The sequence below is a fragment of the Anopheles merus genome, chromosome 2L, assembly GCF_017562075.2.
Source record: "Anopheles merus strain MAF chromosome 2L, AmerM5.1, whole genome shotgun sequence".
In the NCBI taxonomy this organism is placed as follows: domain Eukaryota; kingdom Metazoa; phylum Arthropoda; class Insecta; order Diptera; family Culicidae; genus Anopheles; species Anopheles merus.
This window is the reverse complement of record NC_054083.1, coordinates 22,191,774-22,214,928: the sequence shown is the minus strand read 5'-3', so window position 1 is coordinate 22,214,928 and position 23,155 is coordinate 22,191,774. Positions and strand designations below refer to the sequence as shown.

The window sequence follows — 23,155 nt, the reverse complement described above, 5'->3', positions numbered from 1 at the left end:
CCGAAAGGTTGTAAATAAAGTAACAAACAAACATTCGCCTCTTTTCCCAGGCCGCCACCCCTGACAGCCGACAGGATTGGCACGGGATTTAATATTATATAATTCTCGGCGAAGACATCTTCTCTAAGCTGAGTAAATTCCTTTCCATTTTGTTTTTTTATTTGTTTTAGTGGTGACACTTTTCGGCGTCGCATATTTTGGTGTGCAATTTTTCTTTGCCTTTTTGCTCGAAACCCACCCATCCTCCCTACATGCTCTATTCAGAGATCGCTATCATCGAAAACTATTAATAGTGGACGACGGCGCGTTTGACCTTCCTGTCCGCGTGCGTACAAACCAGTTTCTACCGCCACACCTACCGCACCAAGCACCTGGAAAACCGTAAATGAAAAGTGGAAAATACCTCTCGCACCAACACCACCACCAATCTAATACCGCCCTTTAGCTTTCAAGTACACACGGCAGCATGCGCAAACACACAGCGGCTGGTGTTCGTGAGCGTGTTTCACTTTGGAGGTGTGTCGCCTCTAGAAGTGTGTCGGGATGTTAGTGCAAATCGCGTTATCATCATCGGTGTTGTGTATTAGTGCGGCAGCTGCCGGGATGCTGAACCTACCACTACCCGCCTACCATTGCCATTGACGCAGCGACGAACGGCCAATGGCCGTGACCATGGCCATATTGAATCGACCATCGTTGCCGCTCGGTACCTTCCTGCTTGCCTGCGGGCGGTGGTTACATTGATTGTCAAATCGATAACAAGTGCTAGAATGAAAGAGAGCGAGAGAGGAGAGAGCGAAGAAGTGCGAGTGATCAAAGCTAGTGATGGGTAATCCGGAGCGGAGTCATGGATCAACTCCGACTCCGGTGCGCAAAATATGACTCCGGCTCCGGATCATAACTGGATTCGACTCCGGATCAGTCCGGATTACTCCGGAATACTCCGGATCACTCCGGATCACTCCGGATTACTCCGGATCACTCCGGATCGCTCCGGATCACTCCGGATCGCTCCGGATCACTCCGGATCAGTCCGGATCAGTCCGGATCAGTCCGGATCAGTCCGGATCAGTTTTCGTACATATTCGATGTACGACTTCAAAGTCAATGAGCTCATCAAGAATTGTCTAAACGATAATGGACAGTCATTCCGGATCCGGAGTGATCCGGAGTGATCCGGAGTAATCCGGAGTAATCCGGAGTGATCCGGAGTAATCCGGACTGATCCGAACTCGGAGTTGATGAGTCCGAGGGTTTTCCCGTATGCACCCCCCCCCCCCCCCCGCTAAACAGTCCGGAGCAACTCCGAGTCCGACTCCGAGGGGTGCCGGAGTCGGATCGATCCGACTCCGGAAAAAAATTGTATTTACCCATCACTAATCAAAGCAAGCGGGTCAGCAAGCATGTTGATGACGTTGGAGCGCCAGCGCGGGTGCGCGCGCTGTTTTGCCTGCGCACACGTGACACGTGTTTAAAAGTTTGCTTTATTATTTATTTTAAATCTTCTATGCTCGCAGGGAGGCTGGCAGGGTTTTATGACGCCTTTCGGCGACATCCTTGCAAACAAAGAAAAAGAAGAAAACAATGGTTTGGTGTGAAAGCTGTCACGCGGAACGGCTATTTTGAGACTTCTCGCATCCAGAGCCGCCGCCGCATTCCGGTGGCCGTTTCAGGTACAGGTTGTGTTGTGAAAATTTACACCAAGATTTCCCACGCTCAGACGAACCACCCTCACCGCCCACAGCATCACCGAATTGAACCACTTTTTTCTCTAGTTCGTCCACGTCGCGATGATCAATCGTTGATCTTTTGCCGACAACTTTTAGCATAAATGTGCGCGTGCGCTCGCGATCGCCCCTCCCGTTGGGCTGGCGGTTTTGTTTGTGCGAATTAGCTTGCGCATTAGCGTGTACTAAGCTAGCGGGCCGGCCTGTTGATCATTACAGGGTAGAAGGAAGTGACCAACAGCACGCCGATATGGATCACCGTAAACCGCGTATCATGATCGGTAATTAAATTGTTTTCAATGCTCTTCAACTTTAACCTCTGTGTGTTTGTGTCTTCATTTACACACGCACACATACAAACATAGTGATCGTATCGTAATTGCACTTGGGATTTGCGCACTTTGCAGGTGAATGATCCGTGAACGGGCCGGGCCCCCGTATGTGCGCGCGACTCTTGGGCTTTTATTGGCGTTTCAGTTTCTGGTCGATTTGGGTTCACTGTTGCTGTTGGAAAAATCGATTGCGCGCACAGATGACCATGAATAATATTGTGAGGTTCGTTGACTCGTTTCAAATTTCGATTGTTTTTAATCGTTCTTCAATTTTCAAACACCAGAACAAAACAAAAAAACTGAAAACAGGATCACATGTGTTTGTTTGTTTTTTGTGCGTTTTACACTGCTTTTAACGGAACTGTGAACCCTACTGTCAAGGATAACTGCTTTCCGGTTTAGTGGAGCCGTTGTACCGGCCGTTGTAAAATGAAGTGTGTAATTTCTTTAAACGTTGAACCAGAAGGAACAACATATAAACAAGCGCAAAAAATCCTTCAACTATGTGAGGGGGAAGGAACTGCAAAAGGGGAAAGATGTATAGGGGGGATGGACAAAGCGTTTTTGGACCCGGAAATATTTGGCCGTGAGATTGTTTTCGAAGCTACAATCGGCGCAGCGCAGGGTTGTAAAAATAGAGTGCAAGAGATTTTTTTTTCTTGTTTCGTACCTTTAGATCGTGATATTTTGTTTGTTTGGTCCTTGTTTGATTTTTTTTTGTGTGTATTACCTACCTGTCAAAAAATGTAAACAATTCTTACAGGTATGACGCCATTAAAGGAACTATTTGAACAACTGTTTGGTCCTCAATGCGTAATAGGTGATATCATCTTACAGAAAGAGATTGTGATTTTTAGCTACAACACAACTGACGCCTTCCCAGCTCACTGTATTTCATAACATTAATAAATAATACCTTGTCCTTGTGGGACACTCATTGATTGGCAATGATTTACGGTCGTCTACGGTCGCCCCATAGCGCCGTTCAAAGTTCACCCAAACGATTCACTAAACTATCGGCCGACGCCACCAGCCGCCAAATATCTGTTCACCGATCCGCAATCGAAACACTTGACGATCATTTTTTGATGAGTATTGATGAGCGTGACAATGTCGTTGGGGTGTTTGTATTTTTAAAACTGAAGGCTCTGTGCGTGTGCACTCTCACTACTCAACTGGTCGTTATGACGCAGTTCTATCAATCGATATCGATCAGAACGTCGTTACATTGATAATCATTCCACTGTCAATTGGAGGGCACGTCGGGGAGCGCTTTTGGGTGCGAAAAAAGCATGTGTGTGGCGCCACACGTTCGATCGCGTGTGTTTGTATGTGTGTGTTAGATTCGACAATGATTGGTTTGATCAGTCCAGCATGCGAGCAGAGCATCGGCCCGACCGAACAACTCGAGTAGAGAGCCGTGCCCCCGTTCGCCATGATTGAGGCAATTGAGGCTCGGCTCGTCGACGTGCCGAGAAAAATACTAACTGCAATCGTAAAGAATTTGCAATACTACAATACATTGCATGCAAAAGCAGCAGCTGGGGTGGGACCACGGGTTTTGTTGAGTGCTGTATGGTAGTTTTAGTGGGGAAAGGGAACTTTAACGGAACAGAAAAAGACTAAAAGAAAAAAAGGAAAAGAAGATTTTGCAGAATATTCATGAAAATGATCGGTTCTGTACAATTTGACTAGTTTCATAATCCCATTAGTACTTAATTATTTATCCGGCGCTACAACCGCTTTGGGGTCTTGCAGTGTCCGAGTGTCCGGGTTTCAGGAGTGTGCGAAACTACTTACGGTGTCACGTCTTTGTCTGCCAAACCCGGCCTTAATGGCGGACGCCTTTGCGCCATCTTGCCACCTCAATTTGGGCCTACCACGCCTCCTCTGTCCTTGTGGACGGAATAAAGACTTTGTCGGAACTGATCCTTGAACCCACATAGGTGAACTGTGGGACGAACTCCAAAAGTAAGTTCACATATCTGTACGTCACACCCACGTAAGTTTGGATTTGTTATTGGTAGGGTCGCTGATGTTGTCACCATCAGTTTGGTCTTTGCCTCGTTTATCTGCAATCTGAATTTCTCTGCCGCCTGCTATATCCCTTGGTAGGCTTCAGCTACATAGGAGAGCCGCAGTCCAATGATGTCTTTAGCGCCATATTTAATAGGAGATAGGCAAGCCCGTCCCCCTGGCGCAGTCCTTTGCCAGTAGCTATCATATGCAGCTTTGAAGTCAATGAAGAGATGGTACGTGTCGTGTCTGTATTCTGCCATCTTGTCCAAGATCTGCCGCATGGTGAAGATCTGATCAGTGGTTGATTTTTCGTGTCGGAATCTTCTTTGATAGTTTCGAACTATCTTTTCAACGTGAGGGACAAGACGATCCAGAAGGATCAGGGAGAATATTTTATAGCCCTGTAGTTGTTGCACCCCAACCTGTCTCCCTTCTTGTATATGGGGTAGGCGATGCCGAGATTCCAATCACAAGGCATCGATTCGCTATCCCACCCATTAGCGCTATTTAAGGATATATTCCGCGCCATAAAAGTTTTAAATATAATTAAGTACCCTTATTTCTACATTTATTAAATCTCCAAAGATTGTTACATTAATAAAATTTAAAAAAAAATCTTATTTGAAATGTCAAGGAATTTATTATGGTAGTGTTACTATCTTCTAATAGATGGCGCCACTTCAAAGAGCAGGTAAAGGATCTCAATAACCACGTGTTTGCCGTTTAGTTTTATGTGATAATCATTAACTTACTATTTTGTAAATACTATAAATGTTCGAAACTTAAATTTGTTTTGTGTGTTGATCATACTTGATTTTTGCTATTCACCCCCTTCGAATTACAGTTGAATCTTCAAATATAGCTTCAATGAATCGTTCCATCATGCATCGTGCTTTCTGCTTGTAAGGCACATCCTGGAGAAATAACTCTGCACCGTGTAATTATAGATGAAATTGTTCTTCAAAGAACTGATGATCGTGTTGCAGCAGGATGTAGAATTTTACCTCGGTCACGATCTCGCACCTGGGAAGTTCCTCTATTTACTCACGCCATGCGCCTCTTCCTGTTAGTTCCGCTAGTTTGAAGTTATTCGCTTCGGCATCGGAATGTCATCGGAACAGATTGTTTCGCTGTTGTGTTCTTCCTTTCTTCCTTTAATCGTAAAACAATCACACAACAACATACGCACCCAATTTAGCGCCCATCATATTCACCACCGCCGATGCTAATTAGTTGCGAAACGTGGTGAAGCTTTTGCGTCATGCAAAACTGTGCGCCACTGCACTGAGCGTAGATACAAACACACACACAGAGAGACAGACTTGCAAGTGTTTCGGCGATCCGCTCGTAATAATAACGCCGCCCACCAATCGCCACTTCCGATGAATGAAATGAGTCAATGAATGAATGTTGGTTCGCTGGGATTCGCCCGTTCATTATGTTTGTTTGTTAGTTATAAGTATTGCATTATGTGACAGTAAATTGCACCATCCATTTGGGCGGTGGTTCAGGCGGTCCAAGATTTGATCTTGTTCTTGAGCGTTTTCTTGTTTTTTGCAGACTGGTTCGTTTCATCATCAGCATTATTACTGCAAACAGCAAAATGCCTCGTCAAATGGGCCGCTGTGAGCATCGTGTAAACAAATTGCTGAATTTCACTCCAAACTTGCGTCATTCCGTTTCTCTTTTCCTGCCGTGTGGGAATAGTGGCTTTCATGCACGAAGCAGAAGGGAAGGGAGCAATCGACAATCGATCTGTGTGTAAGAAAACAAGGCTCTTTTTGTTTTTAAATGTATGGTCACTGAAAGAGTAACTTTTTTAAAGAAATTCCTATTCATTGAATGATAACGATCTAGAGAACGAACTTTTAATTATTGTATTGCTGTCTTAAATAATTAAAACTCAATTAATTTATAATGCAAACCTGGCCACGGCTAATTACGTTTTCAATAAAGTATATGCGAACAAAAAAAATCAATAAAACTGTATAAAACAATACCGTGGGCTAAATATCGATCGTAAATCGCTTAGTACATAAATTATTCAAACCTAGTGGTGGGGTCTCGAAAACCGACCTATCCGAATCCGATTCCGTGTTCGGAATCAATTCCGGAGCCGATTCCAATTCCAGAGGTGACTCCGGAGACGTTTCTGGAGCCGAGTTGACACCGGAATCAGAATCGACAGCGGAATCGGAATCGACCTAGAAATCACAATTTGCTCCGGTAACGGAATCAAAATTGATTCCATAATTGGAATTGGAATGAGAATCAGCTCTTGAATTGCAATAAGAAGTTTCAGAAGTGAAACCACTCCGGGAATCTCCATGAGAATGGATAGTTTACAGGTAAAGTTTGATTCTTTGCGGCTATCAATACGTAGTATCATTGGATCCAAACCCCTATTCTTATGGAAATGCTGAAACCGATTCCGATTTCGAATCAGATTCTGATTTCCGAGCCAATTCCGATCCTGAAGCCGATTTCGAATCCGAAACCTATTCCGAATCCGGAACTGATTCCGATTCCTGAATCGATTACAAAACAAATGCCGGAACCGATTCCGGAATCGATTCCAGAAACTGATACCGGACCTACTATCCGGAATCAATTCCAGACAACTTTGGAGCTAGCCGTAATCTATTCCGACGAAAACTTACTTCTCTTTCTAACTCTCTACAACAGTACATTGCCTCAGAAACATTTATCATGTTTTCCTTCCTTTTTTTTCTCTTTCCCACACCTTCCAGACGCTTGCCTACGCTGCCAGGCGGAGAGCAAAAAGGACACGCTCGGCCGCCAAGACTGTGTCGTCGTGTGGGGCGAATGCAACCATTCCTTTCACCACTGCTGCATGTCGCTGTGGATTAAGCAGAACAATCGGTGCCCGCTGTGCCAGCAAGAGTGGTCCATCCAGCGCATGGGCAAGTGAGCGCAAGGGTGTGGCGCAACGGGGCCAACCAATCAACCAACCATCCAACCAATTCATGGACGCAAACGTGTTCTATTTAGCATTTCGGACAAAAACATTCATAGGAGATTTAAAGTGGAAAGGAGAGAAAGAAACGTCATAAGAATCTCGTTGGTTGCATGCTGTTGTCTAGATTTTCTTTTTTTAAATAAATAAGTGACATTGCGACCCATTCGAAAGTTAACACACTTCCACGCGCCGTCGGTCGGAGTAAATAGAGCTGTGTTTATACTGTATTCGCTTGGCGATGGTGCCTGGCTTTGCTTACACGGTTTGGGGAATGTTTTTGCTGCCGCTACTGTAGCGGACGTACTTGTCCAGCTGGAAGCGATCCTCCCGATAGTCCTCGTCCACCACAAACACCTGCAGGAAGTTGTCAAACTCGTACTTGCGCTTCGTAAACACGTCCGTCAGCTGCAGCGCGGAAATCACGATCAACCCCAACCGCACCGGGCAGACGGTCAGCGGGAACTCCTTCATCTGGCCCGGTTCGAGCGGACCGAGCGCAAACTCCGTCACGCCAGTGTACCCGCAGCCCGGTTTGGCCTTCGTGTTGAGGCTCATCAGCAGATCCATCGACCGTTCGCTGGTGTTCGTCACCCGACAGCGGAAGTCGAACCCTTCCCCGATCCGTACCGTACTGTTCGCTTCGATCACGTTCAACCGAAGGTCACTGTACTCCAGGGCCTGCGTGGATGGATGAAGGAAAATGGAATCAGAACTGTACTGTACTCATATCTAACCCCTCTCGACCTCCGACTTACACAACGTTGCAGCTGGCTGGTCTGCAAACGTCCACGCTCTCCCAAATTCGAGCGCCACACAATGTCCAGCTTGCCAATATTGTTGGCCGCCTTCAGGGCGCTCGGGTCGCGTGCAATTTCCGGTATGGGCCGAATGCAGTACAGAAACTGGCAGCTGTTCTGCGGCTGCAGCATCGTTTTGGACGAGAACACCGACTCCCCGGAAGGGAGTGTGTTCAACGACACGACCGTGTACTGTTCCGAGCTTTCCAGCTCGACCTTCTCGAGACAGATCGGCCCGACGGTAATGTTCTGTATCTGTGCCTCCAGATACACGTCGTCCGTTTCAGCGTTGTAGAACTTGGTCTTTACGTCCAGTGGTTTGACGACTTGGAATTTGAAAAACTTGCGAAAGGACGTTTCCAGCCCGGCCGGCGTCATGTACGAAACTTCACAAACCAAGCTAGAATGGAAAGAAACAACATTGAAATAGTGCGGAAAAGAAAAAAAACGATCCCACTCTTCGCCGCCCTTACATGTGCGTTCCGATTTCCTTCACCTCGTGGTGAATAACGTCATCGAGCGTTTCCTCCGGGTTCAGCGTCACTGGGCCCGTCTTGTCCGCGTGAATCGGCAGACTAACGCGACTATTGTTGGACTGCAAATCCGCCTTCACCGAAACGTTCGTGACGGGATGGGCACGACAGTTGTGCACGCACACGTAGCTCGAGAACGTTTCGCCGAGATAGATGTTGCCGAAGCTTTGCGGCAGCAGCATAAACTGGCCGGCTGCAATCGTCTCACAGCCCGCCACCGATGTCGCATCGCTGTGTAGGATCTTCTGGAACGAGTACTGCGGTACATCCTTCGGTTCGGCCGTCAGTATCTGGGGGCTGATCAAGGTGGGCCGTGTGAGGCGCATCACTGGAAGACAACACACACACGGTAGGACGGTAAGAAGGCAGTAAAGGGTGGCGATTATAGAAGTGAAAACGGCTTACCTTTTAAGGCCAGCAGATGCTCCGTCGGTTCAACCATTTTTTCTGTATTTATTTAGATTAGTTTTTTTGCCCCAAATTCAATCTACTGGTACGGATGAATTCCGAGGATGGGAAGATAAGGGGAAAATCTTGCCAACAGAATGTAAACATTGCCCGTTTGACGTCTGCCGCAAAACTGCTGGATCGTTTTGACCAGAGTGACCAGAAATACCTATTTATCTGTACAGGTATTTCCCGATATACGCTATCAATGTGGATCGAAGCCAATTTTCAGTGAAATTATTGCAAATTTTAGTTTAATTTCACCGGAAGTCCTAGGCTTTAGGAGTTAAATTATATATTTGACCTGATGACCAGCGGATAATTACAATTTTTATCTTTTAAAATGGGATGAAAAATTGTGTCAAACAATTTGCTCAAAGAACTGTGAAATTTAGAATTATTTAGATTAGTTTTTTTGCCCCAAATTCAATCTACTGGTACGGATGAATTCCGAGGATGGGAAGATAAGGGGAAAATCTTGCCAACAGAATGTAAACATTGCCCGTTTGACGTCTGCCGCAAAACTGCCGAAAATTGCGTATATCGAGTATGGCGTATATTAGGGATATCCTGTATATATTAGGGGAACCTGAATTCCTACCGATTTTTGATATACCTTTCATTTCCCTAAACTACCGATTTGTCATTTGTTCTATCGAAAATCCCAGATTTTCTCATAATGTTGACCGAGTAGTCATATAACCATTTCCCAAATGATTAAATGCAGTAAGCTCTATATGAATATATGGAAAGCAATGGCAATCAGAAGATCAACAGTTACAACTAGGGGCCGTGGCAATGCTGATTCGATTTTACGGATGAAATATATGTGGGATTTGACAGATAAAGGCCTTATTAGACGGAGGAAAATACTGTCATTTCTCGATTGGCAATCATCTGTCAAAATTAGACTTTGGCACAAAAATACCTCTTTTACGTGTAATAAGGCAAGATAATTGTTCTGTCACCTTTCACATTTATTATTTAATTTATTGATTTTTCTGGCTTCTTCTTCTTCTTTGGCTCAACAACCGATGCCGGTCAAGGCCTGCCAACACACTTGTGGGGTTGGCTTTCAGTGACTAATTGATTTCCCCCCATAGCAGGATAGTCAGTCCTACGTATGGCGGCACCCAAGCGCCACAGATTAAGCTTAAACGACTGGAAAATTGAATATCCATAGAAAAAAAATGAAAGCTCCACAGCTTCATTGGTTTGATCAATAGATGGCGTATTACAACTCATCATTATATTGCTATCCTTTTCTTGCAATGTGTTTCGACAAGTTGCATTTTATTATGACCTATATAGCCTTCTAACTTTCTGAGCAAAAATCTATATAAATGGTCGTGTGGTTAGATACGTGGGTATCAACACCAATGACCATTGCTCAAATCTCACTTGCTTCAGTGCTGGTGGTTTCCGTTGGAGTTTAGTATTTAAACAATCGTATCGCCGTTCTAGTTCTAGCGATGCATAACTTCAATGCGAAACCATACAACAGTACAGAGGAAATGAGAAAGCTCTCCTCCAAGCGATGAAGCTCAACTGGTTGGGGTATCCCACCAACAGATAGCGCCACCAGCTTTTTTGCTATTTTTAGAATGCATGAGTCGTTTGGCGTCTGCTAAACGAAGTCTTTCTATATTCCGTTTAGGTAAAGAACTTGAGTCGTTTAGAAGCCGTTTAGTGGTCGTTTAGTGGATTTGTGGCACTTGGGCACGGTCTATTTGGGGCTTGAACCCATGACGGGCATGTTGTTAAGTCGTACGAGTTGACGACTGTACCATGAGACCGGCTGATATCCGAAAAAATCATTCGTTGTTTCTCATTTTTGTTGTTTTTATTCATCATTATCAAGAAATTCAATACGCTCTATCGATATTGACAGTAAAAATCAACTCTCGAGCAAATCGGAATTAAGCATGCCGAATTCCGATTTTCCGACTGGCATCTATCTGTCAAACCTCAAATGTGTAGATAAACAGCATCAAACTTCCAGGGGGTCCTTCTAAATAGCGCCTACCCAAGTGCCACAAATCCACTAAACGACCATTAAACGGGTTCTAAACGACTCAAGCTCTCAACCTAAACGGAATATAGAAAAACTTCGTTTAGCAGATGTCAAACGACTCATGCATTCTAAAAATAGCAAAAAGTTGGTGGCGCCATCTGTTTTTGGGATACCCAACCAGTGGAGCTTACTCACTTGGAGGAGAAATTTCTCATTTCCTCTGTACTGTTATATGGTTTCGAATTGAAGTTATCCATCGCTAGAACTATAACGGCGATACGATTGCTTTAGTACTAAATTCCAATGTAAACCACCAGTACTGAAGCAAGTGGGATTTGATTAATGGTTGTTGGTGTTGATACCCACGTATCTGACCACACGACCATTGATATAGATTTTTGCTCGGAAAGTTAGAAGGCTATATAGATCATGACTAGATGAAACTTGTCGAAACACATTGCAAGAAAAGGACAGCAATACAATGATGAGTTGAAATACGCCATCTTTTGAGCAAACCAATGAAGCTATGGAGCTTTAGTTTTTTTTTTATATGGATATTTTATTTTCCAGTCGTTTAAGCTTAATCTGTGGTGCTTGGGTAAGCAGCTTCCTTATGCCACGGTAAATACCGCTACAGGCGGTCCCCGAGATACACGGTACCTCTTATACGCGGATTCGGAAATACGCGGTTTTCCAAATTTGACAGTTCTTTGTGCAAATTGTACTGATTTGACACATCCATTGTGAAATACCAAATAATTTCCGTATTGAACGAATGTAAAATACTATTTAAAAAGGTTTAAAATTGTTCAATTCAGTAAAAACATATCAAATAATTGATTTGGTGGCAAAAACCACCCCCTACTTGCAAAATTGCACGAAAATTAGTGATAGTTTGGCTGCAAATCACGAGATTCGACTTTTCGCGGAAATTCGAGATACGCGGTATTTTGCGGCCGTTTTTGGTCCCCATTATACGCGGATTCGGAGATACGCGGTTTTCCAAATTTGACAGTTCTTTGAGCAAATTGTACTGATTTGACACATCCATTGTGAAATACCAAATAATTTCCGTATTGAACGAATGTAAAATACTATTTAAAAAGGATTAATTCAGTAGAAACATATCAGATAATTAATTTAGTGGCGAAAACCACCCCCTACGTGCAAAATTGCATGAAATTTTGTGATATTTTGGCTGGAAATCACGAGATTCAACATAGGCGAAAATTCGAGATACGCGGTATTTTGCTGCCGTTTTCGGTCCCCATTAACCGTGTATCTCGGGGACCGCCTGTACATTTTCGATGCTTCTACCGAAAACCAAAAAATCTGGCTACATTGATTTTGACAGCCAACCGCACGAACTCAGCACTTTTCCTGACTGAAACGTCAAACGGCGAAAAGGCAAAAAAACAACGCCACTTTGTGTTTGGCTTTGTTTTCTATCCGAGACGCTCCAGTATTGTTTGTCTCATTCCATACTAATTACGCGTTAAAATGGATGCAAACACATCCATTAACACGGAAGCACCGATGGAGTGTTCCACCCCGACAAGTGCTGCCGATTTGGCAAACGATCAGAAGCGCCGGAGGTAAGTTCTCCTTGGACAGCGGGACAGTCCCCTTCGCCGGAACTCCAACAATAACAACGCACGCACTTTCCTCCTTTCAGCTCTTCTCGTTCGATCAAAAGAAAGCGATTTGATGATGAAATAGTCGAGTTTAGCATGAGCAGCACACCGATCCAGCAGATGAAAGCGGTAGCCGGAAGATCCCGCACCCTCTCCCAATCGATGACGCCACTCGGCGCTGCTGCTACTGCTCCGGGGCAGACTGGTGTGGCATCACCCGGTCCCGTCACAACCACAATCGGTTCTCCCACGGCCACCACAGAACCGATGCAAACTGTCCCATCCGTCGCGCCTGCTGCTCTGCCGCCAGTAGCTCCACCCGCAACACCGCTTCCACCGCCGACACCCACTACCGTAACACTACCACCCCCACCGATACCCAATCCAGTAACCAGCATCCTGCAGCAGCTGAACTCGAACGCATCGGTCAACGATAAGAAGCGGGCGCTGAAAAACACGAAGCGCACGAAGAAAAAGAGCGCTTCGCAGCAGGTGGCCGCCAAAGATCTGGGCCGCTGGAAGCCGATGGACGATCTGGCCCTCATTACGGGCATCCTGCAGACGAACGATCTGCGCACGGTGCACCGCGGGACCAAGTTTAGCTGCAAGTTCACCATACAAGAGATGCAGATCCGCTGGTGCTCGCTGCTGTACGAGGAGCCGATCTCGCGCATCGCCGTGTCCGCCATGCGCAACATGCATCCTGAGCTGGTGGAAAGCGTCCAGAGCAAGGCGCTGTTCTCCGTGCCGGAGGAGGAGCTGCTCGGGACGATCAAGTCGAACGAGCAGCCGACGCTCGACACGTTCCAGGAGCTGCTGAACAAAAACTCGTCCGTGTTTTACCACTCGCGGACCGCCAAAAGCTTGCTCAATCACTGGCTGCTGATGAAGCAGTACTCGCTGCTGCCCGACCAGTCGGTCCCGTCGCTGCCGAAGAACGACAACATACTGAGCTTCTCCGATGCGGAAGACCTGATGAACGATTCCGAGCTGGCCGAGCCGCGGGACGAGTCGCTCGAGACGGAGCTGGCGCTGGCCGACCGGAAGAGCAAGAAGGAGATCCGGCACCTGGAGAACGAGCTAACCCGGTGGAGCGTGCTGGTCGATTCGATAACGGGCATTGGCTTTTCGCCTGACTTTGATCAGCAAACGCTGGCCGCGATCCGGGGCCGCATGGTGCGGTTTTTGATGCGCTCGCAGGAGATTGTGCTCGGCCGGTCGACCAAGGACAGCATGGTGGATGTGGACCTGTCACTCGAGGGACCTGCCTGCAAGGTGTCGCGCAAGCAGGGCTCGATCAAGCTGCGCAGCAATGGGGATTTTTTCATCACGAACGAAGGCAAACGGCCCCTGTACATCGATGGGAAGCCGCTGCTCTGCGGCCACAAAACGCGGCTCAACGATAATTGTGTCATTGAGGTAAGGGGGAAGGGGGGGGGGGGGAACGGTTGATGGGCTGAATGTAATGCCTGTACCTCTTACCTGAATGCCTCGTTCTATGTTACACAGATATCAAACCTGCGCTTCGTTTTCCTGATCAACCACGACTTTATCAACGCGGTACGGCAGGAGAGCGCCAAGATGAACATTCCGCTCAACTGAACTGGAATTTTGATGCTGTTGCTGTGCGGCAAAACGGCATAGATTTTATCCTTATTATTTTTCTTTAAACATTCTATGCTGCTGCTTACAACATCTTTTTGCACTGTAGCTACAAGGTACGAACGCGAATAAATGCTACATCATGTGAAAAATACCTTTCTTTGTGTTGACTGAGCAGATCCGAAAAGGAATTTTGACAGAGGGATACGTTACCAAAGAAACAACGGCCGTCTTGTTTTTAGATCATTCCTGTTTTTATCTCAGTACAGTAGTATTTCTATGACATGATCGAGTAGGCCTCGTAGCGGCCGTAACCATGATTTTACAAAGCGATTTGGATAGCAGGGAAGGGAGTGAGTTCGCAGACACACACTATATTGTGGTTCAATCTTATCAATTAACTTCACCCTGTCCACGCACACACAGACACACATCTCCCTCCAAGGACAGCGACGACCACCACACACCGGACCGGAACGAATGCAGCTGCTGAGAGGGTGATTACGTAGGACGTCATCGGGCACACCGGCCTACTTTTTGCTCTCCTCATCCTTACTGTCCTTGTTGTCCGGCTTGTTCTTGCTGCCGCTGCTGCTGCTATCCTTGTTGAGCGAACCGACCGCATTGCGCACCGCCTCGGACTGTGGATCCACCCCCGGCAGGTTCTCCAGCACGCTCATCAAGTACTCGGGCGACACGCCCGCAATCTCGATGTCCTCCACATCGACCTCCATCGGTGTGTCCTTCTCCTGCTTCTGCCGCTTGGCCGGCTGCGAGATGGGCTCCTGGGCGTCCTGCATCGACATCTGCATCGCGAACGCGATCTGCTCCTCCTCCGTCATGTTGGCAAAGTCCGGCATCGAGTCGTCGGTCGGCATGATCTCGCCGGTCGACAGGGCGAGCGCACGCTCCAGCATCGCCTCCTCGGCGTGCGGTTCCGACCCGCCGGCACTCGCCGAAGCACCGGCCCCGGTGCCGGCCGCCGCTCCCGAAGCTTCCTTGTCCGAGCCGGCCCCAGCCCCTGCTCCGGCAGTACCGTCGGCCGCACTGTTCGCCGTTGCCCGGCGCTGTTCCTCCTCCTGCCGCAGCCGCTGCTCCTCCATGGAAACGCGTAGGGCCAGCGCCAGCTCGGGATCCTCGTTCGGGTCGACGCCAAACTCGAACCCGGCTCCACCGAGACCGGCACCACCGCTACCATCCTCACCCTGGATGATGGGCGACGAGATGAGCGCTTCGGAAAAGACGGACCCGCGCGGCACGCACACCAGATGCGATCCGGTACCGTCCTTGCCGTTCAGCACGTTGATGAACGCCGTAAACGTGTCGTTGTTCTTCTGATGGTCGCCAAAGCTCACGATGTCCACGTTCACCTTTTCCTTCTTCAGCTTCTTGGCCAGCTTCACCAGCTCGCCCTCGTCGTGCTCGACCGGCGACCCGACAAACACGACGATGCGCATCTTGTGGTTCTTGCCCTGGCGGTGCTTCAGCACCAGATGGGCGATGCGCAGCCCCGTCATCAGGTTGATGTTCCCGTTCGGGTTGACCAGGTGCAGCTTGGACAGGATGCGGCCGACGTCGCTGGTGAGCGTGGCCAGCACCTCCGTTGTGTTCGAGAGCGTCATCAGCCCGACGTTGTTCTCCGGGTTGGAGCGCACCTTCGACAGGCAGACCAGATTCACGCCGTCCTTCTGGGCGTTCAGCCGCGTTGGGAAGTAGTCGCCGTTGCGCTGGTAATCGCTGTTGTCGAAGCAAACCATCGTACTTTCCAGCACCATCTTGCTGTGCTTTGTGGTTTGGCGGTGGCGGCGGTACACTACGTTATGCTTCCTGCACGGTTGCTTTGTTGGGCAGCGTCGTCGTGTAGATACCCCCTGCGATAGGGCGAGAATTCATGTGAATCGTACCAAAAATGGCAAGTTCCTCCCGGGTCTCACCTTACCTTTTGCTGGAAGTGAACAATTTAGCAGCTATTTGTGCAAGATTGCACGAAAACAATGCTTTGCGCGAGCACAACCGAAAATGTTCGGACGAAAAATAGCAATAATATTCCGGACGGACGCAAAATGCTTCGTAATGACTGAAGTGACGTTTTGGATCGCCGTTTGACAGCTCGTCCGCAATGACAGCGGGCACCACGAAGCATCCAGAAGCGACGTTTCCGAAGGGAGACGGATGAAAATCTTCAAGGATCTGCCATCAGCTGCTGATTATATTTTCCTTTGCTATTTTATGCATTTTACTTCGGTCCCAAAAATAAGCTTCCACGACCTTTTTTACCGATTAACACATACATTTTATTGAACTGCTACATGCCAACGCCGTGCTGCACCGCATTAGCTGAAAGAGAAGCGCTCCCACCGCATATGCACCACTTTTCCTTCCGGGTTTTTACAGCCGAGTCCAGTACATGGACGAGCGGATGCGCATGTAGTCGGGCAGGTTCTCGACCGGTCCAACGGCGGCCACGGCCGGGCAGCGGTCGAAGATGTATCGCATCGCGACGTCGCGCACGTTCTGCGCCGTCACGTTCTCGATGCGTCGCTCCACGTCGTGCAGTGGCTCGCGGCGGCCGAGCGTCAGCACCTGGCGCCCGATGTCCTCGCAGATCGCCTGCGGTCCCTCCAGCTGGGCCAACAGGCGGGTCTTGAGCTGGCGCTTGGCGCGCTCCACCTCCCCGTCGGTCACCATCGTGCAGAGGCGCATCCACTCGTTCTGCACGTTGAACAGCATGTCCTCGCACATCAGCGGATCGCACTCGAAGTAGATGCCCCACAGGCCGGTGTCGCGGTACGTCAGGTTGAACGACTCGAAGTTGTGGCACAGCTTGTCGTGGGCCGAGGCGACGGCCAGCTTCGACGCGTTGTTCACGCCACCGCCGAACGTGCGGTCCCACGTGCCGATCAGCGCACTGGCCACCGACAGCGCCATCGCATCCGAGTCGGACACGCCGCATCCCTCCACCGCCACAGCGACGTACGCCAGCGGCAGCGAGTCGTCGCGCACACGCATCTCCGACCCGGTGAAGCGGACCGGCGACAGCTGCGGCGCCTTGCCATCGAACGTCGACTCGATCTTGCCGAGATGCTTCTCGGCCAGCTTCTCCAGCTCGGCCTGGCGCACGTCACCGGCCGCGGCCAGCACCATGCGCGGCGCCTTGTAGTGCGAGTTGACGTAACCGCGCACGTCGTCCGCCTTGATCGAGCGGATGTTGCTGCTCGGGCCCCACACGGTGTTGCTGAGCGACGTGCCCTGGAACGCGGTCGAGTGCAGGTGGTCGAACACGACCTCCCGCAGGTTGCCCGCGTCCACCTGTTCGATCTCGCCCAGGATAACCTCGCGGGCGCGCTTCACGTCCGCATCGTCCAGCCGGGGGTTCTGCACGACGTCGGCCAGAATTTCGACCAGCTTCGGGACGTCCTTCGACAGGCAGCGGGCGGTGAAGGAGGTCTGGTCCCGGCCCGTGCTCGCGTCCAGCTGTGCGCCCATGCTCTCCACCTCCTGCTCCAGCACGGACTGTGATCGTTTGGTCGTTCCCTTAAACGCTAGGTGTTCGAAGAAGTTGGCCGTACCGTTGCTGTGCTTGTCCTCGTACCGGGACCCGGCATCGATGAACAGCCCGACCGTGGCCACCTGCGACGGCACGGATTCGCTCGCAACGCGCAGCCCACTGTCCAGTGTGGTTACCTCGGTTGCGGGCTCGTTCGAGAGGGCGGAGCGGAACGCGGCCGCGTACGACGATCCAGCACGGCTTCCGGCCAGCAGCGTCTGGCGCCGCACGGCCGTGGACAGTTTCAACAGCGAGGCCATTTACGCTACGTTTTTCCCCCTTTTTGCCCGGGCACTCTGCACTGCGATGGTGAAAACCTGGTGTTACGACAAACTTTTCGTGTTATCGAAAATTCTTCTTGTTCGCACTTTTCTTCGCTGCCAAATTTTTCTTACCGCTCAACTGCCAGACCAAACGATAAGTTCGGTGACAGCTCCCTGCTCGTGGATCCATCTGTCATGGGTAAGGGATGCTTCTACTGATTCGACGGTTGGAAATTACCCGTTTGAAACACAATTCTCCATTGTGCGTACATTTTTACAATTGAAAAACAAAAGAGAACAATTCGAGTAAGTTTGAGTGTTTTTTAATTAATACTTTCTAAATATTCACTAAAAACATTGGAACTATAATATCAATCTCGTGGGTAAAGAAGGCGTGCTACATCATGTTGGGTAATTTCGTTTTAATCTTTCAGACATTTTCCATTTTAATCTTCTCATGTCACTTGCTAATTATCACATCGATAGTGCAACAAATTACCTAGTAAGAACGAAAAACGCTTCATTTAAACAATTTATTCTTTCCCAATCACACCGTGGCAGTTAAGTTCCCCCTTCCAAAATCATTAGACCAAAACTAGTTACAAATTTACCGTTTCACTGTTGTACAGTATCATTTTTTGTTAAATAAATTTAGCCCATTTTCTATAGTCTTAGCCAATGTTTGGTTCCTCCTGGTGATGATACCTAACCGTGTTCTTCATTCATCTACATGATTTGAGGATTCAGGTGCAGTCAGGGAGTAAGAATCCTTCACACACCTGCTTGCCAATTTGTTAAATTTCCCACTGCACCTGCCTTTTAGAACTGTCGCTGCTGTGGATTGAAAAAGAGCACATGAAATACAACGAGCACAAACACAGAAAAAAATTGAAAAGGAAAGATCATAAAAAGATACAATAACCTGGATATTATAATCCAACGATTTAAACACATTGCGTTAAAAACGATCGAGTGAGATAATACTACACATTGATTTGGCGATACATTCCGATAAGCACGAATGATGTTCAAGTCTTTGGAAATAATGCTGTATCAGACATTTCACAGACGGGTCGCATGGTTCCGATGTAATTCTATGGATGCGCTAGCATTTTGTGGAACTAATTAACACAGTACCTGCGACAAGGATGCTATGTTCCTAATCCACTAAGTACACACGTATATCGAGCTACGGATGAGTTCTATGAGCCACGTTTAAAAAAGAAGCTTGTCCATAAATGAATAAGGGAACAGGAAGTAATGGAATAATGATTTTTGATTCTACTTCCATTTCAATTTAAAAAATGCAATGATCCATAATTCCTTAGTACTTCTATTGAAGTATCAGTGCGTCCTTTAAGTAATCTTCAAAAATGTTCTCTTCAAGCATGAAGTGATATGAAATGATAGAAACCATCCTCAAGCGTCGAATCCGAATGGGTTGTGATGATCCTGTTGGTGCTGCATGATCAACGGATACGATGTAGACTGGCGAAAATAGGATAAAAACAGACAAATAAAAACATCCATCAACAACTAAGCTTGGCACAACACACAACACACACACAGCTCACATGCGTTATCGTGTGGAAATTCGCATGAAACGCAGGTATTAAATCATGATAAAATCAAAGCGCCACGTTACATTTCCAAATCTTCCGTCGATTCCGCCTCCCGCAGTAGCAGCCGCTGTTCAGACTTTTTCTTATTGGCCAGCTTCTTTACCGTGCGCCGATTTCGTACACCATCCTCCTCGTCCATCATGCGCAGAATGGTAGTCTGTTTCATGAAATATTTCGTTTTTTTACTGACGTCTCAAACATTCCCAAACGCGTTTCACAATTCCGTGGCAACCTACCTGATCGGAGCAATCCATCGGTGCAACGGAAATGTCACGAACGGCACGGAAGTTACCGCAATTGTTCAGATGTTCGTTCTCCAGCCGGAAGTAGTTCCAGATGAAGCGACGGAATACCTCCAGCGGGCTAAGAATTGAGACGATAATTTCCCGATCAATGTAACCCATCTCGATCAGACTCATCGAAAGTGTCCATCCAAAGCGCAGAATGAGATCCTCAACGATGGCAAAATAGTAGAACCACTGAAATTAAAAAATAAATGGCTGATTAGCATTGGAAACACTTAACAGCTCCACGCAATCCACTCACATTCGAGCTGTACACGATTTCATCGCGCAAAAACTTGTTATCGCTCGACTTGGAATCGAACAGGCCCCAATCCATCTTAATGTCCCAGGTGTACGCGTAGCAGGACGACACGATCGATGCCAGTATCCACAGGTAAAACCACGGATTGTCCGAACTCTTCGCGTACTGATCCCGCGTGGCCTGCGTAATGGACGAAAAAATGACCACAAAGAACGACGTCGAGTACTTGAGCGCGTTGGCAAGATGCGGATGGGCATCGCGCGTATCACGGAACCGCCGCAAACACTGGGCCATTCGGAACCAGGCCGGCAGCATGGCCACGACCGGCCGGATCCAGAGCGAATTGTTGATGCACTGGTTCGGATCCTCCGCATAGCTCCAGTTGCTGATCGTGGAAAAGAAGCAGAGGAAGTACTGCAGGTCCAAAAAGGCCGGCACGATGCTGTTCAGCTGATCCGCCAGCCAGAAGTCGGCAAAGTTGACGTAGAAGAACGGTGCCAGCACGATGCGGCTTAGTATGCGCAGCGTCCAGAAGCGTGCCTCGTGACGGAACGTTTTCGTCGGGTTCAGCAGAAACCCTGCCATGAGCAGGTAAAGAATGAGCGGGCTCAGGTACGCCGGGATGGCCAACGCATCCGCATACAGATAGCCCAGCACACTCATCGTCCAGATCACGCCGAAGATCGATGCCAGCTCCATGATGTGCTGCTCGGACAGATGGTTGCGCGGATCCAGCTCGAAGATGAGAACGTGGTTCACGCCGGACGACCGCCACCCGTACACATTGATGCCCCACAGGAACATAAACTCCACGATCAGCAGCGGGCCCCGGAACAGCCGGAAGGCGACGATCCAATCGTCCCGCCGCAGCCGGAACATGGCCGACAGGACGACGGCCACGCACAGCACGATGAGCGAGCCGGAAAACAGGCCCACCTTGAACGTGGTCCACGGGCTCTGCTGCTCACCGAGCGGCGGTACCCGCAGCCGCTTCATGGCCCGCTGCCGATCTCCCCCCTCGATCTCGTTCGTCACGATGTTCTCCGTCTCGTGGATAAGCCGGTCGATGTCCTTGTTCACGTAGAAGTGGGCCGACTCGACGTGCTCCGCCCGCCACCGGGCGCCAAAGTCGACGTTCAGCAGCTTATCGTGCTTCTTCAGTATCTTCCGGAAGCCGGTAAAGTTGAGGTTCTGGTAGTTCTGCAGCAGGATCAGGCTCAGATAGAACTCACTAAATGCAAGCTTCAGCTCCTGGATTTTGCGCACCGACACGTTCTTCTTGCGCAGCAGATTCTTTTTCATCTTGTGCAGATTATCCTTCTTCTTCATCTTGGTGCTCTCCTCCATCTCGAGCGTTTCGCTCAGCTCGGTCCGGAGGTTGGCAAATTTTCGCGTCGCTTCGGCAAGTTTCTCTGCATTGGATTGAAGGGGGGTTTTGTTTGTAATGTTTTAAAAATATATATCCACTATTTTTTACCTCTTACCTGAATAGAAAGTGTTGATTTTGGCCAGTTCGCTGTCGCAGTAGTGGAAAAACTGCTCGTCGAATTTGGCAAAGTACCGCGTCAGCACCTCCGGATCGACCAGCTCGGCCGAGGGAGATTGTTCCACGGCCGCGTACAGCTGGGCCTTCATCTCCTGCAATAGTTTCAAGAAATACATTAGCAAGAGGAGGCAAAACAAAACAGCCTCAAAATCATTTAAAAATAGGTTTATTAAATGATACATAAATTTAGCTATTATTCATCGTAAATATTTGGAAATTGCAATCGCAACTTCTTTTTGTTTTTCATTCCGCCAAACTGCATAACTCCAATTAGCGTACACTTCACTAGCAGAAGGCGCCACAAACAGCAGATCATTCGCACCGATTACTAATGTACACAAACCAGCGGCGTGGAACCGGGCCATGCTGCTGTTTGCCCGCGAAACGTGCGCGCCGAACCATGTGTTTGAAGCAGTACAGGAAAAAGCGGCCAAAAATTCACGTGATTGTATTTTTGCTTTGTTTTTCAACGCTTTTCCTTACCCACAGCGGAATGCGCACGTTTAACAGGTGACAGGAGCAAAACGTTTTCGGACAACTCGGACAAGTTTAACATCCGCCATCTCTTGAGCGTGAGCGGGGTCGCCGTTCGCGTGCGAAATTCTTGGCGGGAACAAACAGCTGACGTACGCCCATTGTTTACATACACGTTCGCGGTCCGGGTCAGGCCGAAGCCCGAGCCGGGGAGATTCCGTGTCGCTCGGAGCACCGAAGCACCGAACACCGAGTGTAACGTAAACAGTACCACCCCAGCGTCTGCGCAGTACAATCCACCGACGTCTGTTGCCCTTCGCACTTTCCTGCCGTCGTTCTCCGCCGCAAAACACTCCCACCACCGGAAGGGTCACAGGATGGGTCAAACAAGCAGGAATCCATTTTACCCCGATTGGTCCGTATCACTTTTCCCGTACTCCTGCCGGGCGCCACTTACCTCGTACTGGATGTACTGTTTGCGCCATTCCGGCGTAATGTGGGCGGCCAGATGCTCGGCAAACTTCATGTTGAATCGCGCGGTACACGGGTGTACGGGTTTGACTGCTAAGAAATTCGATTTACTACACCACCTGCCGGACGGGCGCAGCTACTACTGTCCACATCATACGCGAGAGTGTGCGAGAGTGTGTTGTCTGTTCGGACAGAACGTACTTCACTAGAATGGCATCATCAACAACGAGGGGACACACTCGCAGCACGGAGCAGCAGGCCGTGCTTTTTCGCTTGCAATTAATGCTGCTTGTGGTGCGATGGGAAAGGGGTAGGGGTGGAAAATGCACGAACTGCGCTCGCGCGTGCAGACACACACACACTCGCCTGCGGGAAAATCGTGCACGGTGACAGGTTAGTGTCTTTTCAACGGTGTCCGCTTGAGAGCGGCAAAAACAGTAAATTTGAAAATGGGAATTTGGGTCGATTATTTCAAAAGTATTACACGTGTTTTGCTAATTGAAACCCCACATTAATGCTATTTAAAGCGTAAAGATGTTCATCACACAATTCGAAAAACAAATATTTGCACAAAAGCATGCCTAATTCTAACGAAATTGAA

At 48.5% G+C, this 23,155-nt stretch overlaps 6 protein-coding genes across 8 annotated transcripts in view; 2 read left to right on the top strand and 4 right to left on the bottom strand.

Annotated features, from left to right (window-relative positions):
* The window catches only part of LOC121593776 (RING-box protein 2), a 34,866-nt gene extending 27,603 nt beyond the window's left edge, over positions 1–7,263 (top strand). Inside the window, exon 2 of the mRNA XM_041916444.1 lies at positions 6,829–7,263. Coding sequence (XP_041772378.1) covers positions 6,829–7,010 — 182 coding nt within the window. The 3' untranslated portion in view covers positions 7,011–7,263. The remainder of the gene's footprint in view (positions 1–6,828) is intronic.
* LOC121593774 (probable trafficking protein particle complex subunit 13 homolog) lies at positions 7,156–8,977 on the bottom strand. Its single transcript, XM_041916441.1, has 4 exons — positions 8,794–8,977; positions 8,329–8,716; positions 7,814–8,255; positions 7,156–7,736 (listed from the first exon to the last, which is right to left on the bottom strand). The coding sequence occupies exons 1-4, from the start codon at positions 8,828–8,830 to the stop codon at positions 7,314–7,316; spliced, it is 1,290 nt and encodes a 429-aa protein (XP_041772375.1). The 5' UTR covers positions 8,831–8,977; the 3' UTR covers positions 7,156–7,313.
* Positions 8,978–12,240: 3,263 nt separating this feature from the next.
* LOC121593772 (microspherule protein 1) lies at positions 12,241–14,239 on the top strand. Its single transcript, XM_041916439.1, has 3 exons — positions 12,241–12,444; positions 12,525–13,902; positions 13,993–14,239. Exons 1-3 carry the CDS (start codon positions 12,350–12,352, stop codon positions 14,083–14,085), a joined length of 1,566 nt encoding a protein of 521 aa, XP_041772373.1. The 5' UTR covers positions 12,241–12,349; the 3' UTR covers positions 14,086–14,239.
* Positions 14,240–14,317: 78 nt separating this feature from the next.
* LOC121593775 (26S proteasome non-ATPase regulatory subunit 4) lies at positions 14,318–16,184 on the bottom strand. The gene is made up of 2 exons (XM_041916443.1): positions 16,025–16,184; positions 14,318–15,956 (listed from the first exon to the last, which is right to left on the bottom strand). Exon 2 carries the CDS (start codon positions 15,858–15,860, stop codon positions 14,616–14,618), a length of 1,245 nt encoding a protein of 414 aa, XP_041772377.1. The 5' UTR covers positions 15,861–15,956; positions 16,025–16,184; the 3' UTR covers positions 14,318–14,615.
* A 170-nt stretch (positions 16,185–16,354) lies between these two features.
* On the bottom strand, positions 16,355–18,025 carry LOC121593773 (mitochondrial-processing peptidase subunit beta-like). The gene has a single exon (XM_041916440.1). The coding sequence runs from the start codon at positions 17,890–17,892 to the stop codon at positions 16,474–16,476; it is 1,419 nt and encodes a 472-aa protein (XP_041772374.1). The 5' UTR covers positions 17,893–18,025; the 3' UTR covers positions 16,355–16,473.
* Positions 18,026–18,202: 177 nt separating this feature from the next.
* On the bottom strand, positions 18,203–22,907 carry LOC121591735 (xenotropic and polytropic retrovirus receptor 1). 3 transcript variants are annotated; one of them, XR_006004556.1, is made up of 6 exons: positions 22,541–22,907; positions 21,548–21,701; positions 20,064–21,475; positions 19,754–19,996; positions 19,470–19,674; positions 18,203–19,383 (listed from the first exon to the last, which is right to left on the bottom strand). XR_006004556.1 is itself a non-coding variant. In XM_041912602.1 (6 exons), exons 1-6 carry the CDS (start codon positions 22,607–22,609, stop codon positions 19,365–19,367), a joined length of 2,031 nt encoding a protein of 676 aa, XP_041768536.1. In that variant the 5' UTR covers positions 22,610–22,907; the 3' UTR covers positions 18,203–19,364. The 3 variants fall into 3 exon arrangements, 2 of the variants coding, with proteins under 2 accessions (XP_041768536.1, XP_041768535.1); XM_041912602.1 differs by having other exon boundaries at positions 19,541–19,674; XM_041912601.1 differs by having other exon boundaries at positions 18,203–18,729; positions 19,541–19,674.
* Between the last annotated feature and the right edge of the window lie 248 nt (positions 22,908–23,155).